At 43.4% G+C, this 23,955-nt stretch overlaps 1 protein-coding gene across 1 annotated transcript; it reads left to right on the forward strand.

Moving 5' to 3' along the window:
- The first annotated feature begins 788 nt into the window (after positions 1 to 788).
- MASTL (microtubule associated serine/threonine kinase like) lies at positions 789 to 23,345 on the forward strand. The gene is made up of 14 exons (XM_056132471.1): positions 789 to 1,444; positions 3,788 to 3,925; positions 5,632 to 5,771; positions 6,970 to 7,058; positions 10,613 to 10,719; positions 10,913 to 11,049; positions 12,844 to 12,857; positions 13,310 to 13,482; positions 15,634 to 16,776; positions 17,751 to 17,753; positions 18,965 to 19,103; positions 21,003 to 21,116; positions 21,198 to 21,299; positions 23,079 to 23,345. The coding sequence occupies exons 1-14, from the start codon at positions 1,259 to 1,261 to the stop codon at positions 23,234 to 23,236; spliced, it is 2,643 nt and encodes an 880-aa protein (XP_055988446.1). The 5' UTR covers positions 789 to 1,258; the 3' UTR covers positions 23,237 to 23,345.
- The last annotated feature ends 610 nt before the right edge of the window (positions 23,346 to 23,955 follow it).

Consider the following 23,955-nt stretch of genomic DNA (forward strand, 5'->3'; position numbering starts at 1 on the left):
ACATCTGGCCCGGAAGGCCAGCGCAAGCGCCACAGTACTTCCGGGGCAGGGGAGCTCAGCCACCTGGGACGTGCGTCCGCGCTATCTTCCGGCCGGGCGCGGATGCTCGTGTTGCTGCGGTCCGCGGTGCCCCAAAGGGCTCCGGAGTTCTGGTCAATAGTAGACGCTCAGGATACCCATTGTTCTCTAGCAGTGGATTTCTTTTCTAAAGGGTGATCGCCGTCAACCTATCTTTCTTTTTAATTGAACCACCGTGAGATAGAGCATTACAAAACCGTTCATGATTGCCTTTCGAGTCACATAGTGTTCCAACACCCATCCCTCCACCCGTGTAATTTCCAAGTACCAGCGTCCCTAGGTTCCCTCTCACCCCTTCAAGCCACCCCACCCCCACCCCAGTCTGCCTCTATGGCAGGTACCTTTCTTCTCTTTCTCGCTCTCATTTTACTCTTTATGGTTTGTGATACAGATGCTGAAAGGTTATCAAGTTACCCTTTACCTGCTTCAACACTCAGTTCTTGTTCAGAGTGATCAGCATCGACCTATTATTAAACCTGGCTCTCAACAGGTCCCTTATCGATTCTCCCAAAATTTTGGTTCTTTTGCTTTTTTTATCCTGAGCCTTAAGCCCTTTCAATACAACTTAGTGCTCTTCAACTTTCCCGAGATAGATCTAACATTCTTCTTGTGGGCACTAATCGGTTTCAGATATGTAAGTGACATCCTGTTAAAATGTCAAATTTCAGGGCCAGACCCCACTTCCTGCTCTTCCAGTTTGTTCACATTGTCTGATTTTACTAGTCCTCGCTTCACTATAGACAGATCCAACTGGTTTACATTTCGTTGGGACCGGGAGATCCGCAAGGAGTTCAAATAATAATAATAACAGAGTGCGATGAAAGCATTGGCCTTCTTAGGAGATCCGGTGAAACTTTCAAATTCATGATTCAGATGCTCGTCACCGTTGCCCCATTTCCAGTTCGCCAAGGTTTGTTTGCAATTACAAACAAGATAAATGGGCCTCGCTCCCTGCCCTCGCGAGTTTGACTGGCTCGAGACCGCCCCCGCCCTCACGCCCATTGGCTCCTTCGGCGTACACGAAGGAAAGAGGCGTGGCCAGCGCGGGGCGGGGCGCGGCTGGGCGGCGACGCGGTGACGACAGACGAGCGCGCGCGCGTGGGCGTGGTCTCACTTTGAACCAGGTTGGCGGGGAAGCATTTTGGCGTCCGCTGCAGGCTTCCAGCTCGGTCCTCCTGGGATGGAACCCGCCGTGGGAGGCGAGGAAGACAGCCGGGGGGGCCCGGCGACGGGAGAGTGCGTGGATAGGGTTCTGGTGCCTAGAGCTCCTTCCATTGAGGAATTCAGTATAGTGAAGCCCATTAGCCGTGGCGCCTTCGGGAAGGTGTATCTGGGGCAGAAAGGAGACAAGTTGTATGCTGTGAAGGTAAGAAGTCCAGTGGTAGACGGAAGGGGCCCGACCCTGGCGCTTTCCTCCCTGCCCCCTGAGTCGGCCTGGCCCCAGTGGCCGCTGAGTTCCCTGGCTTGCTGAGCCTCTCAATCCCATCTAACTCATGCCTCTCATGGGGTGACATAGGCAGGCAAGTACCAACTCGCTCTATCCCGCCCTTTTCCCTCATCCCAGTGCTTTTGCAAGCTTTTTTCTTCCTTTACCGGGTTATATTTGAAACTTTAAAATTGCAAACAATTTTTTTACAGTTATTTTTGTTATTTTAGTTCTACCAGGTGCTATAGACTGATTTCAGACCTGTATAACGGAAGGATATCATTGAACAAATCTCATTTCTTTTCTCCAGCCTTTACATTATTCACTGGAATGTCCTCTAAAGACTAAAATGAAGTTTACTTCATTTTACTAAACACTAGACTCAGGCTAGTCTTTGATCCTTTCAGCAGTATATGTATTGTTTCAAAAGCACTCAGGAATTTTTTCAAGGTGCTTGAAGCTGAACTGACCGCTCTTGGTTCCCTTTCACTGCCAGTTTCAGATCACTCACACTTCAGAAGAGTGAATCTGATAAAGGAGGAAGCACGCAATCCCAGTGCCAGGAAGTGATTTCCACTTCCTCTTTGGCATTGCTGTGAAGGCAGATACCCCCAAATCATATTAGCCTGACCTTCAACAATTCTTTCCACCTGAAGTAACCTTAACACTTAAGTTCCCTGTATTCCCTCTCCATATAATACCACCATCATCTCTGTAATTCACTCTAGACTTCTGAGTCCTTTTAACTATATTCAGTCTATATATAAGTTTAGTACTAAGCTAATACTGTCAGCATGGCATTCATTCTTTTTGTTTTGTTTTGTACTTGTTTTGCTTTGGCTCAGGAAATCATATCATGCCAGGGATCGAAACCTGGTCAGCTGCTTGCAAACACCTTACCTGCTGTACTGTATCTCAGACAACTGTGTTCATTCTTATTTTTCATTATGTTCCATTTCCTAGTGTCTCAAGTACAGCCCTTCATTTTTGTCTCCCGCCTAATTTAGCTCTCACTGTTTTTTCCCAAGAAGTACGATTCCGTTTATGCTAAATTGAAGATTGGTTACCAGGCCGGAGCCATAGTACAGCCAGTAGGGTGTTTGCCTTGCACAGGGCAGACCTGGGTTCTATCCCGAGCATCCCATATGGTTTCCCAGGAGTTAATTCCTGAGTGCAGAGCCAGGAGTAACCCCTGAGCATCGCTGGGTGTTACCCAAAAAAAAAAAATTGGGTTACCACCATCATCACAATCCAAATCAAGAATGTTCCCCTACCACTGTGCCATTGGTTTAAGATGTGCCATTTGGTACTAGAGAGATTCCAGAAACCTCTCTTACTCTTCTGCCGAGCTCCCCCACTTTATGCCTCCATAGTTCACGTATTCTAAACATTTCATGTAAGTGTAATTAATTATGCACTATTTGATCTTTTGCATCTATCTTTATTTCATTTGTCTGTTTTTAAATTTTTTTATTTGAAGAGGGTGGGGTTTGGGGTCATACCCCTTGGAACTCAGAGGACTATATGTAGTGCCTGGGATCAAACTGGACTTGGCCTCCTAGAAAGCAAGACCCTTATCCTTTGTACTATCTCAGCAGTCTTCAATTTTTTTTTTCCTAAACAAATAAGCTCCCTCCATTGTACTTCTTTAATCTATTTGCATCATAAAAGAATCAAACATTTAAAAAACTTATTAGCTATTATTTTCTGTGTTTGGCTATCTGGTGGCAATTATTGCTAATAATAATTTGATTTTGTTAAAATGTTAGCGGAACAGAATTTTTTTACTCATCTGAGACAGCGAGTATTTGTTTACCTTTTTTTCTTTATAAAAAGAGAGAGATGGTACTCGGATGCCATGATATCAAGGGCATCAGAAAAGATATTATAATTCCCTTGATATCAAGGTAAGTAGTTGTACATTTTTGGGTTTTGAGGGCCATACTTTGCCATGCACAGGGCTTACTCCTGGCACAGTGATCAGATAGCCATATGCAGTACCAGGGATCAAACTCAGGTTGATCACATGCAAAGCAAGTACCATACCTGCTGTACCCTCTGTGTAGCCCAAGGTAAATAGTTTTGTGTTCGAGTTTTGTTTTTTCTTTGCTATGTTGGCTGTTTTTCTAGTAGTTTTTTTTTGTTTGTTTGTGTTTGTTTTTTTTTTTTAAGGGAAATGACATCCACATTTTATCTCACCTGTTTGTTTTCATGATGGAAGCTTTGAAGCCTGAGAACAGTTTGTAATAAATTCCCACGCTCTTCTTACCTGTTGTAATCTAGGTTGTCAAAAAAGCTGACATGATCAACAAGAACATGACTCACCAGGTCCGAGCTGAGAGGGATGCACTGGCTCTAAGCAAAAGTCCTTTCATTGTCCATTTGTACTATTCACTGCAGTCAGCAAACAACGTCTATTTGGTGAGGAAATCATTTTACTTATGTTTCACTGAGCTGTCACTGAACCAAGTAACTTAAGAAAAAAATCTCTAGCTTTGCTCTTCAAGCCCATGTTTTCCCTTGAACACATTTTTTAAAATTTTTTTGCTTTTTGGGTAACACCCAGCGATGCACAGGGGTTACTCCTGGCTCAAGCACTCAGGAATTACTCCTTGCAGTGCTCGGGGAACCATATGGGATGCTGGGAATCGAACCCGGGTCGGCTGCGTGCAGGGTAAACGCCCTACCCGCTGTGCTATCACTCCAGCCCCAAACACTCTGTTTCTTTGCTTTGTTTATTTCCACTCCAGAGAAGCCTATGTTCTCCCACCCACATATTCCCCTTCCTCTCCTCGCAAATCTTTCTAAGCAAGTTTCATTCAATAAAAGCCATAATACTTCACAAAAATTTTAAAAAATTAAAAAATAAAGCTGTTGGATGCACAGTACCTACTTTTGAATTTCAGCTCTTTCAGCTCTTCAGCTTACTAGCTTTATTGCCCTTGATTTAAATAGCAAATGCAGTGTGTTGCCAGGTAATTTAATTAAATTGTTTGGTCTGGACAAAAATATATGTGTATATAAGATAAATATGTCAATGATATTAATAATTATATTGTTTGTATTTACTAGTTGTATTAACTAGTAAGAGTATTTTATATTTATGTATGTGGAGAGAAAGAAATCTGATGTAATAAATTCAAAGAATGGGTGGATCTAGATGAAGAGTATATGGGAAATCATTCTATTATACCTGAATATTTTTTCAGACTAAACAGTTTTGTTTCTTTTCTTGTGTAACTGAGGATCAAACTCAGGACTTTATATTTGGAGAGAATGTGTTTTGTCACTGAGCCACATTTCCAGCCCTAAAATTTGATATGGCAAATCTATTCACGATCACGACCATCCTGTTATTCGTCGTTTGCCTCGAGCAGGCCCCAGTAACGTCTCCTTCGTCCTAGCCCTGAGATTTTTAAAAGAGTGCCATAATCAAGGCTCTTTCAGAGTTAGGAGAATGAGACCCTTCATTGTTACTGGTATTTAGCATATTGGGTACGCCACGGGGAGTTTGCCAGACTCTGCCGTGTGGGCAGGTTACAATCGGTAGCTTGCCAGTTTGTCCAAAGTAGGAATGAGATGATAAGATGTCCATTTCTTATGGGATAAGATGCCCGCATTTGCGGCTGCACGCTTCCGGGAGCTGGGTTTTATAGTCTCTAAGTCTTGGCCGTTGATGGGATTACACGCGCCAGGCGGCCAGTTGGTGGGTGTGACCCCCACCTACTGGAATTTGGAGGATCTGGGTGGAGGATGCTCAGCCCCGATCCGAGTAGGCTTGGAGATCTCAGCCCCGGGACCCACGTGCCTTCATTCCCCTGCCAGTACCTTCAGGTGTGCGGAGAGTGGTCTCAGCATGGTGGTGGCTGGTTCTGGAGGTCTTCGGCTGCCGGAGCTCTGGTCGGGGTGGGGAGGAAAACTCAACCCGCTCCCCTCCAAGGGGCCCCAGCGAGGACAGCCAGGCGTGGGGACAGGGGACTCTGCAAATCTATATGACATGGCAAATCTGCTATGAATCTACATTGAGTCTAACCAAGAAAATGTTTTTGCAGGAAACATACAAAAATATATTGTCATTTTTAGTGTAACTGTATTGGCCTTGTAACTTTTATGTATATTTTTGACAGATAATGGAGTATCTTATTGGTGGAGATGTCAAGTCTCTCCTACATATCTATGGTTACTTTGATGAGGAGATGGCTGTGAAATACATTTGTGAAGTTGCACTGGCTCTCGACTACCTGCATAGGCATGGAATTGTCCACAGGTACTAAGACTGATATTTCTCCATAGTTACTAAAAACACAAGAACACAGATATATATTAAGTATTTGTCTAACTACTTGTCCATGTTATCTCAGATTATCACTCTAACCTGTGTGAGTTAAGAAATCAACTCTATTTTCCCTGTATGTGTGTTTTGTTTGTTTCTTAATATGTTGCTTTGATTGACCATGAATATTTCTTTTTGTAAAGAAGAATGGTGAATGTACATAACCAACCCAGGTTTGATCCCAAGCACCCACGTGTACTTTCTATAAACCAAAATATATACACATGTGTCATTTCTTTTTCACCACCATACACAAATGCAATATATGTTTTTGAGGGGCAAGGGGGGGCCTTTAGGGTCACACCTGGTGATGCTCAGGGGTTTCTCCTAGCTCTTCACTCAGGAATCAATTCTGGTGGTGCTCAGGGGACTATATGGGATGCCAGGGATCATACCCAGGTTGACTGTGTCCAAGGCAAATATCCTCCCTTCTGTACTCTCACTCTAGTCCCACAAATGCTGTATTTCATAATCCCATTTGATATCTATGTTCTGCTCTTTGTAAAGAAAGTCAGATTAAGTGGTTCTACTGTGTGAAGACTTGATTTCATGGCTCTTAAAAGAGATAAATGTATTTTTGACCCCCTTTGCTCTTTGTCTAATATGTCTTATTTATTTCATATACTAATGAGTAGCATGATTTTTTGCTTTGTTCTTGGGCTAAGGGATTACTCCTGGCTTTTTGCTCAGGAACCACTCCTGACAGACTCAGGGAATCGTGGGGGATGCCAGGAATCGAATCTGGGTTAGCCACATGCAAGGCAAGCACCCTATCCACTGTACTATTTCCCTGACTCAATAATATGATTTTTTTAAAACAAAATTTGGGCCACACCCATCTTGGGCTACTTCCAGCTTTGTGCTTAGGGGAGCTATGTGGTGTCAGGGATGGAATCTGGGCTCCCTGTGTGCAAAACAAGTGATCCCATTCATAGAATGCTCTCTCTGATACCTATGATTAAATCAGTTAACTTTCATGAAAGGTGAGTAATTTGAGATTTCTTTTCTGCGGTTTGGCTTATTTTGGAGTGTAATTCTTTAAATTTCCTGTTTTTCCCAAATAAATCTGATATCAACACTAATGTGGTTCATTTTCAGTTATCTGCTTTGTCTTTTTTTTCTTTTGGTGCAGGGATTTGAAACCTGACAATATGCTTATTTCTAATGAAGGTCATATTAAACTAACAGATTTTGGCCTTTCCAGAGTTACTTTAAATAGAGGTAAGATTGATAGCAGGTAAGTATCTTTTTTTTTTTTTTTTTTTCAAGTTCAACACTTTAATTTTTTTTTTTTTATTTATTTATTGAATCACTGTGGGAAAGGTTACAAAGCTTTCAGGTTTATGTCTCAGTCATGCAAATATCAAACACATTTCCCTTTACCAATACTTATTTTTTCCCATGAAGAACCCCAATAAAACCCCACCCCCCACCCCTCCCCGTCCCTGTGAGGCAGATGAATTCTAGTTAACACTCTATCCGCTTTGATTAGATTGTTTCAATAAAAGATTCACCACTATTATTTAGAGTTTACCCCCCCCCCCCCCCCAAATCAGACATGCTGAAAAAGCATTGTGAAGTGATTTGCTTTCTCCAGCTGGGTTCAAGAATTAAATGTTGGTTTTGGATTTCTGCTATTTTACTTATTGACCCTGGAAGTATTTCTACTGAAAGTCAGATAGTTAAGAAATTGGTTTCTGTGTTCTGGAGTCGTGGCCGTGCTGGAGAGCCGCTCGTGGGGGGCAACTGGTGGCCTCGGTAGGGCATGAAGGGCGGAGCGAAACGCCCCCCTTCCCATGAGGTTTTAGTCGCCCCCACACTCCCGGCTCATACCTGCTGTCCACAAGGCTCCCATGTGGCCGCCATCTTTCTTTCCAGAGAGGAGAGGGCGAATGGGGCAACACCCTTTCCCCTCCGGCAGACTTGATGGGCTGGATCAACGCATAGTCCATTCACTTTTCTGCTCCAAGCTGCTGGGTTCTGCATTAAGTCCTTGTGCTTCTGGGGCCATGGCCGTGCTGGAGAGCCGCTCGTGGGGGGCAACTGGTGACCTCGGTAGGGCGTGAAGGACGGACCGGAACGCCCCCCGACCCATGAGGTTTTAGTCGCCCCCACTCCCCCGGCTCATACCTGCTGTCCACAAGGCTCCCATGTGGCCGCCATCTTTCTTTCCAGAGAGGAGAGGGCGGCAGGTAAGTATCTTTTAAAAAATCTTAACATTTCAATTTTTTTTTTAAGAATTTGTTTTCAGGGACTGGAGCAATACTACAGTGGGTAGGTCGTTCGCCTTGCACGTGGCCGACCCAGGTTCGATCACCGGCATCCCATATAGTCCCCCAAGCACTGCCAGGAGTAATTCCTGAGTGCAGAGCCAGGAGTAACCCCTGAGCATTGTTGGATGTGACCCAAAAGGCAAAAAAAAAAAAAAAAAAGAATTTGTTTTCAGCGTGGTGTCTGGAGATTGGTTGAAACCAGCTGCTTATATCCCTTGTCCAGAAAATGCACATTTCAGTCTCTACTTGTCATGGACTCCAGCCGTTTTCTTTGTTAATTTATAGTTAGTAAAATATGATGATTTTTTGCTCCAAAATAGAATAGAAATCTATAAAGCTTTTTCCTTTGAATTCAAAAAGAAAAAAAATGGGAATACTTCCTCTAGAGCAGTGGTTTTCAACCTTTTTTGCACCCCTGCCTCCACAGTCCATACACAGGTCAGATGACCTGGAGTTAATAACCACAGAGCTAGATGTGGGAAACACGATCTTTTCACTAGTAATGAAGGAAAACCTCATTTAAAAGATAAGAAATAGGGCCCAGAATGACAATACCGTAGGAAAGGCATTTGCTTACACATGATTGACCTGGGTTCAATCCCTGGCATCCCATATGGTCCCCAGAGCTTTTCCAAAAGGGATCCCTGAGCTCAGAGTAAGCCCTAAGCACCACCAGGTGTGGTCTCAAAAACAAAACAAAAAAATTAATAAAATTTGAAAATTTTGAAAAAGAAAACAAAAAAATCAACAAGAGAAAAGGATTGTAAAAGGCAGTTTTCAGGCTGGAGTGACAGTACACTGGGTAGAGCATTTGCCTTATATGCAGCTTACCTGGGTTTGATTCCCCAGCACCCCAGTTGGTCCCCCAAGCACTACAGAAGTGATCATTGAACACAGAGGCAGGAGTCATCCCTGAGCACTGCTTCATGTGGCCCCAAAATACACAAAAACAAATGAAAACATAATTTTATTTGTGATAAAATTTAGTTTAGATCACCCATGTATCCACAGCATTTTATAAATCGTTAAATATATTGGAAATCTACCTTGTCATTTTTCTTTTCTTTTTTTTTTTAGCTTTTTTTAAGATAGGCTCTGGTCCTTTATCTTGTTATTTTTCATTGTTGTCTTGATTAAAGAGATGACCATTTAAAAATAAATTAAAGTGCAGGAAGTTTTCCTGCAAAAATAAAATAAATAAAAATTAGGTCAGGAAGAGAATACAAGGATGCTCCCAGCCCAAGTTCAATCCCTGTCCCCACTTGTCCTCCTGATCACCTACATGTGTAACCGTAGAATCTCCCAAGCATCATCAGGTGCAGACCTGGAGACCCCAAGCATAACCAGGGTGACCCTGTGGTCCGGTACATGCTCAAGCAGCACAACATACTCAGATTCTAGCACTGAACTGCCCGCCTAGGTAGTCAGGTGTCACCAGAGTGGTGCCTGGCCCTCTGACTGTTTAGGAAGCCCGCCCAGGAAAAATAAAAATGGTTTTAGCAAGTAGGACAAGAATGTAGCTCAGTGATAGAATGTTTGCTTCCAATGTATGTGGCTCTGGGCGTGGTTGCCAGTAGCACACACGCATACATGCACAATAATAAAATCAAATAAATTAGGGGCCGGAGCCATAGTACAGTGGGTCAGGTGCTTGCCTTATACATGGTTTCACCCTGGTTTGATCTTTGGTACCACTATAATCCCCTGGCCCCTGCCAGGAGTAATTCCTAATCATAGAACTATAAATAAGCCCTGGGCACTACTGGGCATGGCCCCCCAAAAGAAAAGACCAAAGAACAAAAATTATCTTACTTCTTTTACCATTTCATCTGTAAAGAAGTCCTGTAGTATTCTGTATGAATACATTTTAAATGTAATGCCCTGAAATCAAATCAGTTTGGGCCACACTTGGCTCAGGGTTTATTCGTGGCCCTCTTCAGGGATCACTCAGGGGACCATGTGGAATACTGGGGATCGAACCCATTCAGCTATGTGTAAGGTAAATGTCCTACCCACTGTGCTGTTTTCAGTCGTCAGTTTCTGTCACAAATATACTTGTTAGTTAACATGAGCCCTTATGCTTTTATTAATTCTGAAATAGATTGAAGTACTGGTCTGAGTTTATATTCCTAATGTCTTGATCCCTGTGCAAGTTTTTCTTACACCTCTTTTTTTTAAATTTAACTTACCAAAAATTATTTTGTTGCCTATGGGGTAATATTTGTTTAGTGAATAAACGCTCCCTAAAAATAAGACTGGCTCATTATAGGATTTTCTATTCGCAAGTAAGACTGTTCTATGAAACTTGTATTCAATTAGTTGCTCAGTTGATGTGTTTACTCTGTGGCAATGTGGCTTCCCTTGGTATATTTGTCTTCACAAGTTAATCTTGTAGCTACTGTTAATAATATAGAAAAAGGGACAAAGTTCAGGCAGATTATTATCTAGTCAATGACAGTTGAAGTTTATAAGAATTTCACCTACTTTTCTTTCTACATGTAGATATTAATATGATGGATATTCTTACAACACCATCAATGGCTAAACCTAGAAAAGATTATTCAAGAACCCCAGGACAATTGTTATCTCTTATCAGCTCTCTGGGATTTGTAAGTACTTAAAGAATACCCAACATGCCCTTTCACAATTGCCCTTTAAATTCTTTAATCTATTTTTTAACTAAATGATAAAAATAAATTTTAAAGATCAAGTATGTTGGGTTACTTTAACAGTTTTTCTAGTTAGGAATTATTTTGTGACGGTAAATCTTAGTGTTTATTTTTATCTCTATTCTTTTAATAGTTCACACCAGTGACCCAAAGCAATCAACACTCTGCAGATATTCTTTCAACTCATATGTCTGAAACATCACAGCTTTCTGAAGGAATAACTTGTCCTATGTCTATAGATGATTCTAACAGAATGTTTCAATCAGGTGAGTATAAATGAAAAGGAAATTCATTCCAATAAGTATGTCCTTTGAGAACCAAGCTTTTCAATTTGTTATTATTTGGTTTGGGACCATGTCCAGCAGCCTTATATGGGACTGACCCTTAGTTTGAACTCCTAGCACCTCAAAAGTTCTTTTTTGTTTTGTTTTTGGGCTACGCCTGGCAATGCTCAGGGGTTACTCCTGGTCTCTGCACTTAGGAATCACTCCTGGAGGTTCTAGGGGGACCAAATGGGATGCCAGGGCTGGCACCTCGGTCAGCCATGTGCAACCTACCTGCTGTGCTGTCTTCAAGTGAACCTCATATGTTCTGTCAAACATTTCCGAGAGCAATTCCAAGCACAAAGTGAGGATTATTCCCTGGGCACTGCTGGACATGGGCCCAAGCCTCCCTAATTAAAACCCTCTTTGAACGTGCATAGTGAGCCTCAACATTAAAATAAAACAACTTGTGGAGCGGAGATTTAGTACAGGGGCTAGCGTGTGCCGATACTGGCCAGCACCACAGGCCTCCCAGGCATCAGGGGGTGAAGCCCTTGAGACCCCGAGTGCTGGCATGGGAGGCCCCGGAGGACCCTTGCTCTGCGGATCTGGAGTACTGAGCCGCTGGCCCAACTGACTGCGAGTGGCTGCCAGAAAGCCCCTAAACAAAAATATTTTACAGTCATTCTGATATTAGCATTTTAGACATACCATTGGAGACCAAGTTCATTGTCCCTCTTCCACAGTCCCCAGGCGCTTCTCAACCCCCACCCTCCCATTTTTCTGAGGCGGAATCTCAGAGTTTGTTTCTGTTTGCTATTGTCTATTCCCTTGCTTTTATTTACTTATTTTTCAGGGCCTGCTCCTGGCTCTGAGCTCAGGAATTACTTCTGGTGGTGCTCAGGGGACCATATGGGATGGTGGGGATTGGCAGTATGCAAGGCAAATGCTGTACCCACTGGACTGTCGCTCTGGCCCCATTCCCTTTCATTTTATTTATTTATTTTTTATTTATTTTTTGCTTTTTGGTTCACACCTGATGATGCTCAGGGGTTACTCCTGGCTCTGCACTCAGGAATCACTCCTGGAGGTACGCGGGGGACCATATGGAATGCTGGGAATCGAACCCGGGTCAGCCACATGCAAGGCAAACATGCTACCTGCTGTGCTATCGTTTCAGTCCCTCCCTTGCTTTTAAAACTATGGTTTTAGGAACCAGGGAGATAGTAAAGCCAGTAAGGCATTTTCCTTGCATCCTTTATATTACATATGGTCCCTCAAGCATGGCCAGAAGTAATTCCACACTGAGCATCATTGGGTGTGGCCCCCAAACAAATAATAATAAAATTATTGTTTTAATTAAACCCAAATTAAATTGAGTAAATTTGGTCGCATTCCAACCTATACAACATTGAGGTATACCACATGAATAATGCTTCTATATTAAGAGTTTCTGGTTTGTTTTGTTTGGGGGTCACATCCAGCAGTGATCAGGGCTTCCCCCTGACTCTGCCACTTAGGAATCACTCCTGATGGTGCTTGGGGGACCATATGCAGTGCCAAGGGTTGAACCTGTGTTGGCTTCCTGCAAAACATGCTATCTCTCCATCCCAAAGTTTCAAATTATTAATTAGTTCCCTTGGCCTGGTTTCTGCATTACTAATATTAAGAGTTGCTTTGTTTTAGGTGGGAGAAATGGTACAATGGGTAGGATGCTTGCCTTGCACATGGGAATCCCCGATCCCTCATCTGATCTATTGAGCCCCACCAGGAGTGATCCCTGAGCACAGCCAGGAGTAAGACTTGAGCACAGTTGTGAGTAAACCCCACCCCCACCCAAAAAAAATCACGGAAAAAAGAGTTGCTTTTTTGTTTTAACTTTTAGAAAATCCACGTACATGCTAAAAACACCTGAAGCTGTATTTGTGGATTACATAATGTTTGTGTAGAAATATTGGTGACATGCAGTATTTAACTGCACTGTAGCACTACCCTCCCATTGTTCATCGAGTTGCTTGAGCGGGGCCAAGTAACATCTCCATTGTGAGACTTGTTGTTACTATGTTTGGCATATCCAATATGTCATGGGGAGCTTGCAAGGCTTTGCCATGCAGGCGAGATACTCTCAGTAGCTTGCTGGGCTCTCTGGGAGGGGCGGAGGAATCGAACCCGGGTCCACTGGTTCACCCGTGTGCAAGGCAAACGCCCTACCCGCTGTGCTTTCACTCTAGCCCACAGTATTTAACACATAACGTAATTATCTACAGGTCTTGAAACAGTTGCCTCCAAGCCGGGAATCCCTGTGAAGTGTCTAACTTCTAATCTGCTCCAGACTAGGAAAAGACTGGCCACGTCGAGTACCAGTAGTCAATCCCACACTTTTCTATCCAGCGTGGAATCCGAATACCACAGCAGTCCCCAATGGGAAAAGGATTCCCAGGTTAGAGTGACATTTATCTGAACCCAAAGCAATTCATTATGTATGTGAAACTGAGGATAGAAGCATTTTAAGCTTTTACATAAATTCTCTAAGCAAATGAAATTGTTATATAAGTTATAATCAAGGGTTATCAGAAATTTTTATTTTCTGTACATTTTGTCAGTTTCTTTTGAAATATTTTATTTCATGTTCACGTATATTGTTATGACTTGATATACAATAATAATTCCATATTTAAAATTTTGGGCGGCCACCCATTGGTACTCAGGAGCTACTCCCCACTCATTTGCTTGGCCAGGTCATGCAGTGCTAGGAATTGAACCAGAGCCTCCCATATGCTAAGCGTGCACTCCAGCCCTTCCTTTGAGCTCTGTCTCAGACCCCTAATTTTTTTTGGGAGTGGTGGTGGAGGGAGATGGGATGCTCAGAGCTTGCTTCTGTACTCAGGGATCAATCCTGGTCATCTTTCAGCGCCCAGGATTAAATCTGGGTCAGCTGCATGCTAGGCAAGAGTCCTGCCCACTGTCCTGTCACTCCAGTCCCTAATTTTTGCAGTAAATCAATAGTGGTGGACTTAACTTCTAGTGATGAATTTCTTGACAGAAACATTTGCTTGCTGGATTTTTTTTTTCTTCTTATGTCAAGAGGTGGATTGAGGACCACACCAGTAGTGAACAGGGCTTACTTCTGGCTCTGTGCTCAGGAGTGACTTCTAGAACTGCTCTAGTGACCTGCTATGCCAGAGATTAAATGAGGGTCGGCCACATGTCATACCTTACCTCCCGTGCTCTCTACCTGGCCCTTGTTGAAATTTTTTAACCTTTGTCTTTTTCTTTATTTTTTTCTTCTTTGGTCCTCCAGTGGTTCTGGGGCTCACTAGGTCTACCCCTTGTGGAAGTTGGAAGTCCATGTGTTTTTGGGGATCAAACTTAGGGCCCTAAGAATGCTAGGTATGCACTCCAATCCTTTGAACTCTCCAACCCCTTAGCCTGTGTCTTAGCTGAAAACTTACACTGCCTCTTTCTATATTGTTTTCTGACAATTTCTCATTTGGTGGAATGGTAACTTTTCTGGATCAGAAATAAATTTTAGGACTGGAGAGAGAGTGGAGTGGATAAGGTGTGCCTTGCACATGGCCCACCTGGATTCATTCCCCAGCACCACATTTTGTTCATGGAGCACTGCCAGGAGTGATCCCAGATTACTACTATGTGAAGCTCCAATGCACCCCCCCACCACCCTGCCCAAAATAAAAGTTAATGTACAAGATTCCAGTGGCAGTGCTTAAACACAGGAGCTCATCGTGAAATGTAGTTACAAAATTTTCATGATTGAGTTTAAGCTGTACAATGATTGAACACCCATTTCTCCACCAGCGTACATTTTCCACCACCAGTGTCTCCAGTATCCCTCCCACTACCCCCACCCCACCTCCTACTTCTATGGCAGACACTTTCCAGCTCAGTATTCTTTATTGCGGGGGACGAAGGGGGTCACACCCAGCAATGCTCAGGGGTTGCTCCTGGCTCTGCACTCAGGAATTACTCCTGGCAGTGCTTGGAGGACCATATGGGATGCTGAGGATTGAACCCGGATCAGCTATGTGCAAGTCAAACGCCCTATCCTCTGGCTCTCCCTTCCTTCCTCAACTAGGGCCACACACCCTGTGATACCCAACAGTTTGAGGGAGCCTGATGGCTTACGTTCGGGTCCACTGGTGCTGGGTGTTCCTCGGGCCACATGGGCAGTGCTTAGGGGTGCTGTGGTACCCAGGATTGAACTCCGAGCCTCCACTTGAGCTCTCTCCCCAGTGCCAGATTCCTCTTTAGATTCTGTTTTCATTGTTCTTTTGTTCCACTGGAGAATGGAAGTAGAGGCTGGATCTATTTATGGGTCATTTATCCCAACTCAGTGGGCTGTAGAGATTTAAAGCAAAGACTTTCAGGGCCAGGGAAATGGCTAAATGAGTTCAATGCCTGCTTTGCATGCAAGAGGTCCAGATTCGATCTCTGGCACCACATGTTCCTTGGAGCGCAGCTAAAAGAGACCCCTATCCCCCAAACATAACCATGTTTGGCTTCAAAAAAAATAAATAACTTGCGAAAAATTTTCAGCTTTATATTTTAAAAAATGGGTTTTGCCTCTTTTTAGGAAAATGACGATGTACCACGGGACTCTGAGGTGATGAGTTGGAATACGAATGAGGAACCTTCATGTGCAAAATTCACAAGTGCCCGCAAGACCAGCAGTTTGGACACTAAGCATCTGGAGTTAGCCCTTTCTCCCATCAACAGCAGCAGAGCTGACCCTGCCACTGGCACCTCTTATGTCAACCTCACTGAAAACCACTTCCTCGGGAAAGCTTCCTGGGAAGCAAGAGAACTGGATATAAATAATATGGCCACTGACACAATGCAGTCGGGACTGTATCCAGCACGTCAGTGGACTGTGGATCCCAGCAGCATGACTGAAGAGTGCCTTGGAAAAAGAAGTTTTAAAAGAAACATTGAGTTAGTTGACTCCAGCCCTTGTCGGGAAATCATACAGAATAAAAAATACTGCACTGACATGAAGTGTAGCAATCCGATGAGAGATGGTCACACAAATCAAAGCACGGGCTTAACAACTGAAATCCAGGACCTTCAGCTCTCGGTACACAGAAGTCAGCAAAGTCACTCTGCAGATAAGGAAAACACTATCTGTGCTTTTACCGATAAGCAGCAAACACCAGAAAAATCACCCATCCCAATGATAGCGAAAAATCTCCTATGTGAACTGGATGAAGATTGTGAGGGTAATAAGAAGGATCACTTGAGTTCTAGTTTTCTGTGTTCTGACGATGATAGAGCTTCTAAAACTATTTCTATGAACTCTGATTCCCCAGTTGCTGGCATCTCTATGATGCACAGTCCATTAGAAAAGCAATCCTTAGACCCAGATAAAAGCATCAGAGAGTCCTCTTTTGAAGACTCGCATTTGGAAGACCTGCTTACTGTGTCACCCACTGGCCAAGAAAATACCTTGCCCGATGGGGACAAAAATCCTGCCATCCAAGAGGACAGTGACCAAAAAATGTTAGCTCCTGCTACAGAGGCGTTGAGAACATTAATCTCTAAAAAAAATGCTGTAGCTTTTCGAACTTTTAACAGTCACATTTATGCATCCAATAACTCAGAACCATCCAAGATGAGCATGAATTCCTTAGATGCAATGGATACGTCATTTGCTTATAGTGGTTCATATCCCATGGCTATAACTCCAACTCAAAAAGGAAGATCTCATATTCCATATCAGGTATGTTACAATTTACTAACACACTGTTCTATGTGGTAGTAGTAATAGTAGTAATGATATAATAATAATAATAATAAACTATTAAGGAGGAGCTACTTGCCTCTCAGACTATGTGATATTAATTGTATAGTTTTATTCTGTTTGTTGGGAATCTATGGGTCGTTGGAAGTTTTAATATGGAAAAGAAAAGCTGTTGATAATGGTTTTTTTTGGGGGGGGGGTCATACCAGGCGATGCTCAGGGGTTACTCCTGGGTCTGCACTCGGGAATTATTCCTGGAGGTGCTCAGGGGACCATATGGGATGCTGGGAATTGAACCTGGGTTGGCCATGTGCAAGGCAAACACCCTACCCACTGTGCTATCGCTCCAGCCCCGATAATGTTTATTTTTAACTACACTGATTGGTAGCAGAGGCTCCCCTACTATTTGGCCTACTCCTTTTCAGAAACAAAATTACTCAAGGTAATTTCAGAAACAAAATTACTCAAGTATGTCATCTTTTTCGGGATTTGGGGTGTTGGGGAGAAGAGGGTCACTGCTTACGTCTGGCAACTCTGCACAAGGGACCACTCCTGATAGTGCTCAGGGGAACCAAATATAATGAAGGGGATTGAATGGGGGTTAGCTGTGTGCAAGACAAGCTCCCAACCCCCTGTATTATCTCTCCAGCCCCCAAGTCTGTCTTTAAGCAAACAACTCCAATTGCATCCAATTGGATCCAGTTGGATCCAAGACCCCCACATCTGTGCCCCCACATCATTCTGCCACCCACAGTGGAAACTCTGCTCTGTACTTCCACATACTTTTAATCATAATTTTGTGTTTTGATTTATTTATTTAGTTTTGGTTTGGGGGCCACATCAGGAGATGTTCTGGGGTTACTCCTGGCGCTGAACTCAGAAATCACTCCTGGCGGTGCTCAGGGAATCAGAGGGGATGCCAGGGATCAAGCCTGGGTTGATCACGCATAAAGCAAGTACCTTACAAGCCACTGTACTATCTGTTATGTCCCCAAGGGTTTATATACTTATAATCACATATTTTCCCTTAATTACAGCAACTCTCTGAGGTATAGAATTAAGTTTCACTCTACTAACTTCTAAGAAAATTTAGAGGAGATTTAGGTCATCTCCTTATAGCAAAAAGAGTTGAAAACGTGTTTTTATTTTTATTTATTTATGTATTTATTTTTGGGTCACACCCGGCGATGCACAGGGGTTACTCCTGGCTCTGCACTCAGGAATTTCTCCTAGAGGTGCTCAGGGGACCATATGGGATGCTGGGAATCGAACCCGGGTTGCTGCGTGCAAGGCAAACGCCCTACAAGCTGTGCTATCGCTCCAGCCCCTGTTTTTTTTAATTGTGGAGCCACATCTGGCAGTGCTCAGAGGGCAGCCAGGGGTGCTGGCAGGCGGGGTGTGTGTATCTGGGGCCTCTTTGTAAGCCACGTGTTCTTGGCTACAGCTTCCCTCTGTTCAGTCATTTTTTTTTAACCACAGCCTCCCTTTGATGACTGTTCCTAAACTTACATTATTAGTTCAAGCTCTAAAGGAATTTTCATGTGGGTTTTTTTTTTTTCATTGTCTCTTACATATCCATATTCTATTAGTATCACTGGTGCTTCAGAGTTACTGAGCGCAAGTAGGCATCAGAGCTTTTCACAGTTACTCGTACGGATGAGTCTGTGTTCAGAATTGATCAAGAATTTGAGGATGTTGGCGCATATGCCACCTGAGCCCATGTGCTGCTTGCGCCCATGTGGCTGAGCCCATGTGTCACCCACATGTGCCCTCTTGAGATGTGTGCTTTTATGCCTCCATATCTAATGCTGGGATGTGTGGAGGAACTTCTCCTCCTGTGGGGAAGCCCACGCTCACTCTCGAGCCAATTTTTCTCTACTCTCCTGCTTTCTCTCCCGCCTCCTCTTTAAAGACCTCCAAATAAAATCTGTTTTTACTTCAAAAAAATTTAAAAAAGAATTTGGGGATGTGTTTTTACACTCGGTGGTCTCACTTTTGTTTCTGACATATCTGCTCACCATGACAGGAAGTGAAATATTATCTCTTAGAGTTTCATCACCAGAACCCCATTATCTCCCCAAAAGCATCACTGGGCTGTGCACAACTCGGGAGGGCCCTGACAAACCCAAACCAAGATAACTCTCTTGAAACCTCTCTGAATTCGCAGACCCCAAAACAAGCGATGGCAGAAACTCCGTACCGAACTCCGAAGAGTGTGAGGAGGGGAGCGACCCCCACAGACGAAGGGCGAATCCTGGGAACCCCAGACTACCTTGCGCCTGAGCTCCTGCTGGGCAGAGCCCACGGTAAGGCACGTGGCTCTTGAGTTTCCAAGTGTAGCAATCCAGTTTTCTTGGGAGGTAATTGCTTTCAACTTCTCCAATATTTCTGTTACCTACAGTAAAAGGAAATGGCCCCAGTGTGGTTCTCTTTCCTCACATCTCTGACATGTGGCATAGGAGAAGAAGACTTACAGCTGGTGGTTCAGTTTCTCGGTGACCCAGAGGAAGCCACCTGCCATTCCCTTGGTTTCCTTTGTTCTCGCTGTCTCAGATCTGTTCTGGCTCGGCGTCAGGAATAGAGTCGGGCCTTGACTTCATTCAGCCTGCAATGACCATTTGTTAGCTTCCAAGAAGAGCCAAGGTAGAAATGAGCTAGCTTCCAGCAAAACTTAAGAATAGAAGGATGGGGGCGCGGGGAAGTGGGGGACGGGGGGAAAAGGAATAGAAGAATGATGGGCTGGAGTGATGGTATAGCAGGTAGGGCACTTGCCTTGCACTCAGCTGATCTAGATTCGATCCTCAGCACCTCCAGGATTGATTTCCTGAGTACAGAGCCACAGGAGTAAGCCCTGAGCATCTCTAGGCATGGCCCAAAGACCAAAAAATTAAACATGAAGGATGACGTTTTCACCTATCTTTCTTCCCTTTTTGTCTGTCCATAGTTTTCCCTTCCTCTCTTTTGCACTGAATTACTCCCTGTCATTTTCAGGAGTTTCTACCAGAGTCCTTTGAACTAGATGAATCAAAGCTACAGAAATGTCTTTCGTCTCCGTTCTGGAGACTAGAAGTCTTAAACTCAAGTGCCGGCAGGCCTTTGCTCGCTGCAGCTCACTGGGAAAGCCTCCTTCCCTTGTCAGTCCTGCTGGTCTCCTGGCAGCCCTTGGTGTCGCCCAGCCGGTAGGGGCATCTGGTGGCTGTGCGTCTTGTTATGCGGCTGTGTTCTTAGAAGGACACCGGTCAGAGTAACTTAGGGGCCTCCCTGCTCCTGTGTGACTCAAGTGAAGCCAATGGGTCACAGCTGCCAGGACCTTATTTCCAAATATGTCATATTGGGGGCCTCAGGTTTAGGATTTATAACGTAACTTGTTCAAACCTTTTTCTTTAAAAATTTTTGTGATAATTTAGGTAATAGGATTGCAGTGTTATTGACAAGTTCACTGCATGCAGGCTCACATACACACACACACACACTCACACACACATACACACACACCACCACCACAAGGAGCCTGACCCTATGGCACCAACACCACCATCCGGTCCTCATTCTTCCTGCTTGGTAATCAGTTTTGTGATTAAAGCTAATCATTGTTCAATGCTGTCTATTCCCTGGTTGATTTTCTGTGATTTTTCATTGTTGATGTGTTTCGGTTTTGTTTTGGGGCCACACCCAGTGTGCTTAGCAGCTGAGCACTTAATCTTGCCTGGCCTTGCAGGAGCAAAGTAAAAGGCTCAAATACCTCAGATCTTGCTATTAGTTTCATCTTGGTACTTAGTGATATGTTTTAAGATATTCTCTATAAAAGCCATATTATACACTCTTTAAAACAGTGAATACTAAAACACCATTTCTAATGAATAGCAATTCCCTGCTTCTTCCAGACTTCAGGTCCAGGGAGTCCCTTCAGCATTTGTGTTTTAGCTGGTATTGGCCTATGTGAATTTTTGCGAATTTTTTTTGTCAATTTTTTGTTAAACTTATTCATGTTAACTAGCTTTTTGCTAATTGATAATCTGAATTTCTTAGGAAAAAGAAGAGGAAATAATTACCACTTTTGCAAATGAAAGTAATTTTGGTTTTTGTGTCTTATGAAACCAGAAGTAAACTTGGATGACTGCCTTGAATATAATCATATCTTTATATAAATAATTGATCAAACAGTTATAGAAAATGCTTGCAAGTCACCATCTCTTAAATTCTAGGTCCTGCAGTAGACTGGTGGGCACTTGGAGTCTGCTTGTTTGAGTTTCTAACAGGAATTCCACCTTTCAATGATGAAACACCACAACAAGTATTCCAGAACATTCTGAAAAGAGGTGATTCTTCTCTCAATATAGATGAGTTTATCTCTGTGTACCATTTTGAGCAATAATTAACTTGCTTGTTTGTATTTGTAGATATCCCTTGGCCCGAAGGTGAAGAAAAGTTATCTGATAGTTCTCAAAATGCGGTAGAAATACTTTTAACCATTGATGATACAACGAGAGCTGGATTGAAAGGTATAGTTTTGTTCTTGTAAAGCCCTGATTAGTTTCAGGTGAAGAATGCTAATAGTGATCTCAAATTCTAATACAGATTGTCGATAAATGCTAAATTGGTTTTAAAATTTTCATTTTGAGGCCAGAGAGGTAGCACAGGGAATAAGCCAGTTTGAGTCCTGGTACCACATCTGGTATACCCCAAGCACCAGTAGGAGTGGTGGCCCCTGAGCACTGCTAGGTATGGCCTCATCCCACAAAAAAATAAATTCTATTTATTTCCTCCTCTAAGTATGCTTTGATGTAGCTGCAGGTATTGCTTATTAAAATTCAATGTGGGCTAGTTGTGCTATTCACTCACTGAATTTTAATAATACTAAGCAAGTCCCAGAAACCCTCTTGTTTGTGTTTTAGATTTTTCAAACTCTGATGTTCTTAGGGCTGGAGCGATAGCACAGCGATAGGGCATTTGCCTTGCACGCAGCCAACATGGCCGACCCGAGTTCTATTCCTCTGCCCCTCTCGGAGAGCCCGGCAAGCTGCCGAGAGTATCTTGCCCGCACAGCAAAGCCTGGCAAGCTCCCCGTGACATATTCGATATGCCAACATAGTAACAAGTGTCACAATGGAGACGTTACTGGGCCCGCTCGAGCAAATCAATGAACAACGGGAGGACCGTGATCGTGACCAATGTTCTTAACCATCAACAAATAGAAGATTTTATTTTATTTATTTAAATTTTTTGGTCATACCCAGCGATGCTCAGGGGTTACTCTTGGCTTTGCATTCAAGAATTACTCCTGGTGGTATTGCAGGGACCAGATGGGATTCAAGGGGTCAAACCTGGGTCAGCTGCATGCAAGGCAAATGCCCTACCTGCTGTGCTATTGCTCATGCCCTGAAGATTTTATTTTTTTAATTTTCATGTTTGGTTCTATGATTTTATTTTACTTTGGGGCCACACCCAGTGGTGCTCAGGACTTTATTTCTGGCTTGTTACTCAGGGATCACTCCTGGGGGAGCTTGTTTAGTAGATGTGTTATAGAGGAGCCAGTCATGGTCAGTGAAATCAATAGAGACAGAGAATGTTCTAGAAGCAAAATCAGTGTAGATATTGAGATCACCCTGAAGGATAAGGATGGGACAGAGGAAAGAAAGAAAAGTTGTGAAGCAGGAGTGAGAGTACAGCGGAGAGGGTATTTGCCTTGCATGCGGTCAACCTGGGTTTGATCCCTGGGATCCCATATGGTCCCTTGAGCACCGCCAGGAGTGATTCCTGAGTACAGAGCCAAAAGTAATCCCTGAGCACCGCGAGGTGTGACCCAAAAAGAAAAGGGGGGGAAAAAAGACAATAGCAAAATAGGGTTGTGGAGGAGAATGTCATTCTGAAGTCATATAAGGCTCAGGCAGACAGAGACTTATTTACATAATTGGTTAGCCCTCAGAGAGGCCTCATAACTCATGGGAGATGAGCAGTGTGGAAGCTGTCCAGGACCAGGGAGAGGCCATGCTTTCATCGGTCACCAAATCAGTTTGTGTGCTAAGAGGCACGTGGCAAGAACATTCGGTCTCCATTCGGGCAAATCATTTGCTGAGGTGACAAATCCTGTGAGATATAGGATGATACCCCATGGGCTATTATGGGACTTGGGTGTGAGAGATAGTACATTCAGCCAACTTTCGTGACACTGACGTAATAAAGTAGGGGAATATCAGTAAGATACTTTCTTCGCCTTTTCTGTAAAATAATACTAACTGATGATGTCATAGTATTCCATTGTGTCGTATGTTTTTCCTAAGAGCTGAAGCGCCATCCCCTCTTCAGTGGTGTGGACTGGGAAAATCTGCAGCATCAGTCTATGCCTTTCATTCCGCAACCAGATGACGAAACAGACACATCCTATTTTGATGCCAGAAATAATGCTCAGCACCTGACCGTGTCTGGATTCAGTTTATAGCACAGACGTTTTCCTCTTAGTCTAACTTCATGTTCTAGAACAAGTTTGTATAATTATATCCTCCTTAACACTTCAGTGATATAAGGGTAAAAAAGCTCATTATTTTACGTGGGTCAGTGAGCTTTTTGACGTGTGTTACAGCTTCCACAGAATTTAAAGTAAATCAGGGGTCTAATCATTAACTTAATCACAGAATTGTGTATATATGTATATATAGCTCGTCAATGCTCTTATTTATTCTGTGACTGCACTTTATGAAGTTTAATGTTTCCAAAAAGATATAATACACTGTCACGTTAGAAAAGGATTGAGCTTGATTTCCTTTCTCATTTCTCGTTGACTTTTGTTCACTAATTTAGTATTAAGCTAACAACAAAAAAATGGGGCTGGAGAGATAGTACAGCGGATAGAGTGCTTGCCTTGCATGTGGCAGACCCAGGTTTGTTTCCTGACATCCCATATAATCCCCACCTCCCAACCCCCCAGGAGTGATCCCTGAGCATGAAACCAGGAATAAGCCCTGAGAACAGTCCATCGAGACCTAAAAACCAAAAGGAAAGAAAAGTACCATGATCACTTATAAAAGCTGTAGCTTCAAGGTCGATCATTTAACTGTGAGTGTGACCTCTAAAAGGCAGCTGGGAAATCTCTTCCCTCATTAGTGTATCTCCTGTGGGAAATGAGGAATAAACAAAAGGACTAAGCTTCTAACCAACCTC

Source organism: Sorex fumeus, unplaced genomic scaffold, assembly GCF_029834395.1.
Source record: "Sorex fumeus unplaced genomic scaffold, SorFum_2.1 ptg000007l, whole genome shotgun sequence".
NCBI classification, from domain to species: Eukaryota; Metazoa; Chordata; class Mammalia; order Eulipotyphla; family Soricidae; genus Sorex; species Sorex fumeus.

Bases quoted from the DNA above. Each gene is read 5' to 3' on its own strand.
- MASTL (XM_056132471.1), top strand. From the start codon at position 1,259: ATGGAACCCGCCGTGGGAGGCGAGGAAGACAGCCGGGGGGGCCCGGCG. The intron at 1,445-3,787 runs GTAAGAAGTCCA...GTTGTAATCTAG, and splicing joins ACAAGTTGTATGCTGTGAAG to GTTGTCAAAAAAGCTGACAT. The intron at 21,300-23,078 runs GTATAGTTTTGT...GTTTTTCCTAAG, and splicing joins AACGAGAGCTGGATTGAAAG to AGCTGAAGCGCCATCCCCTC.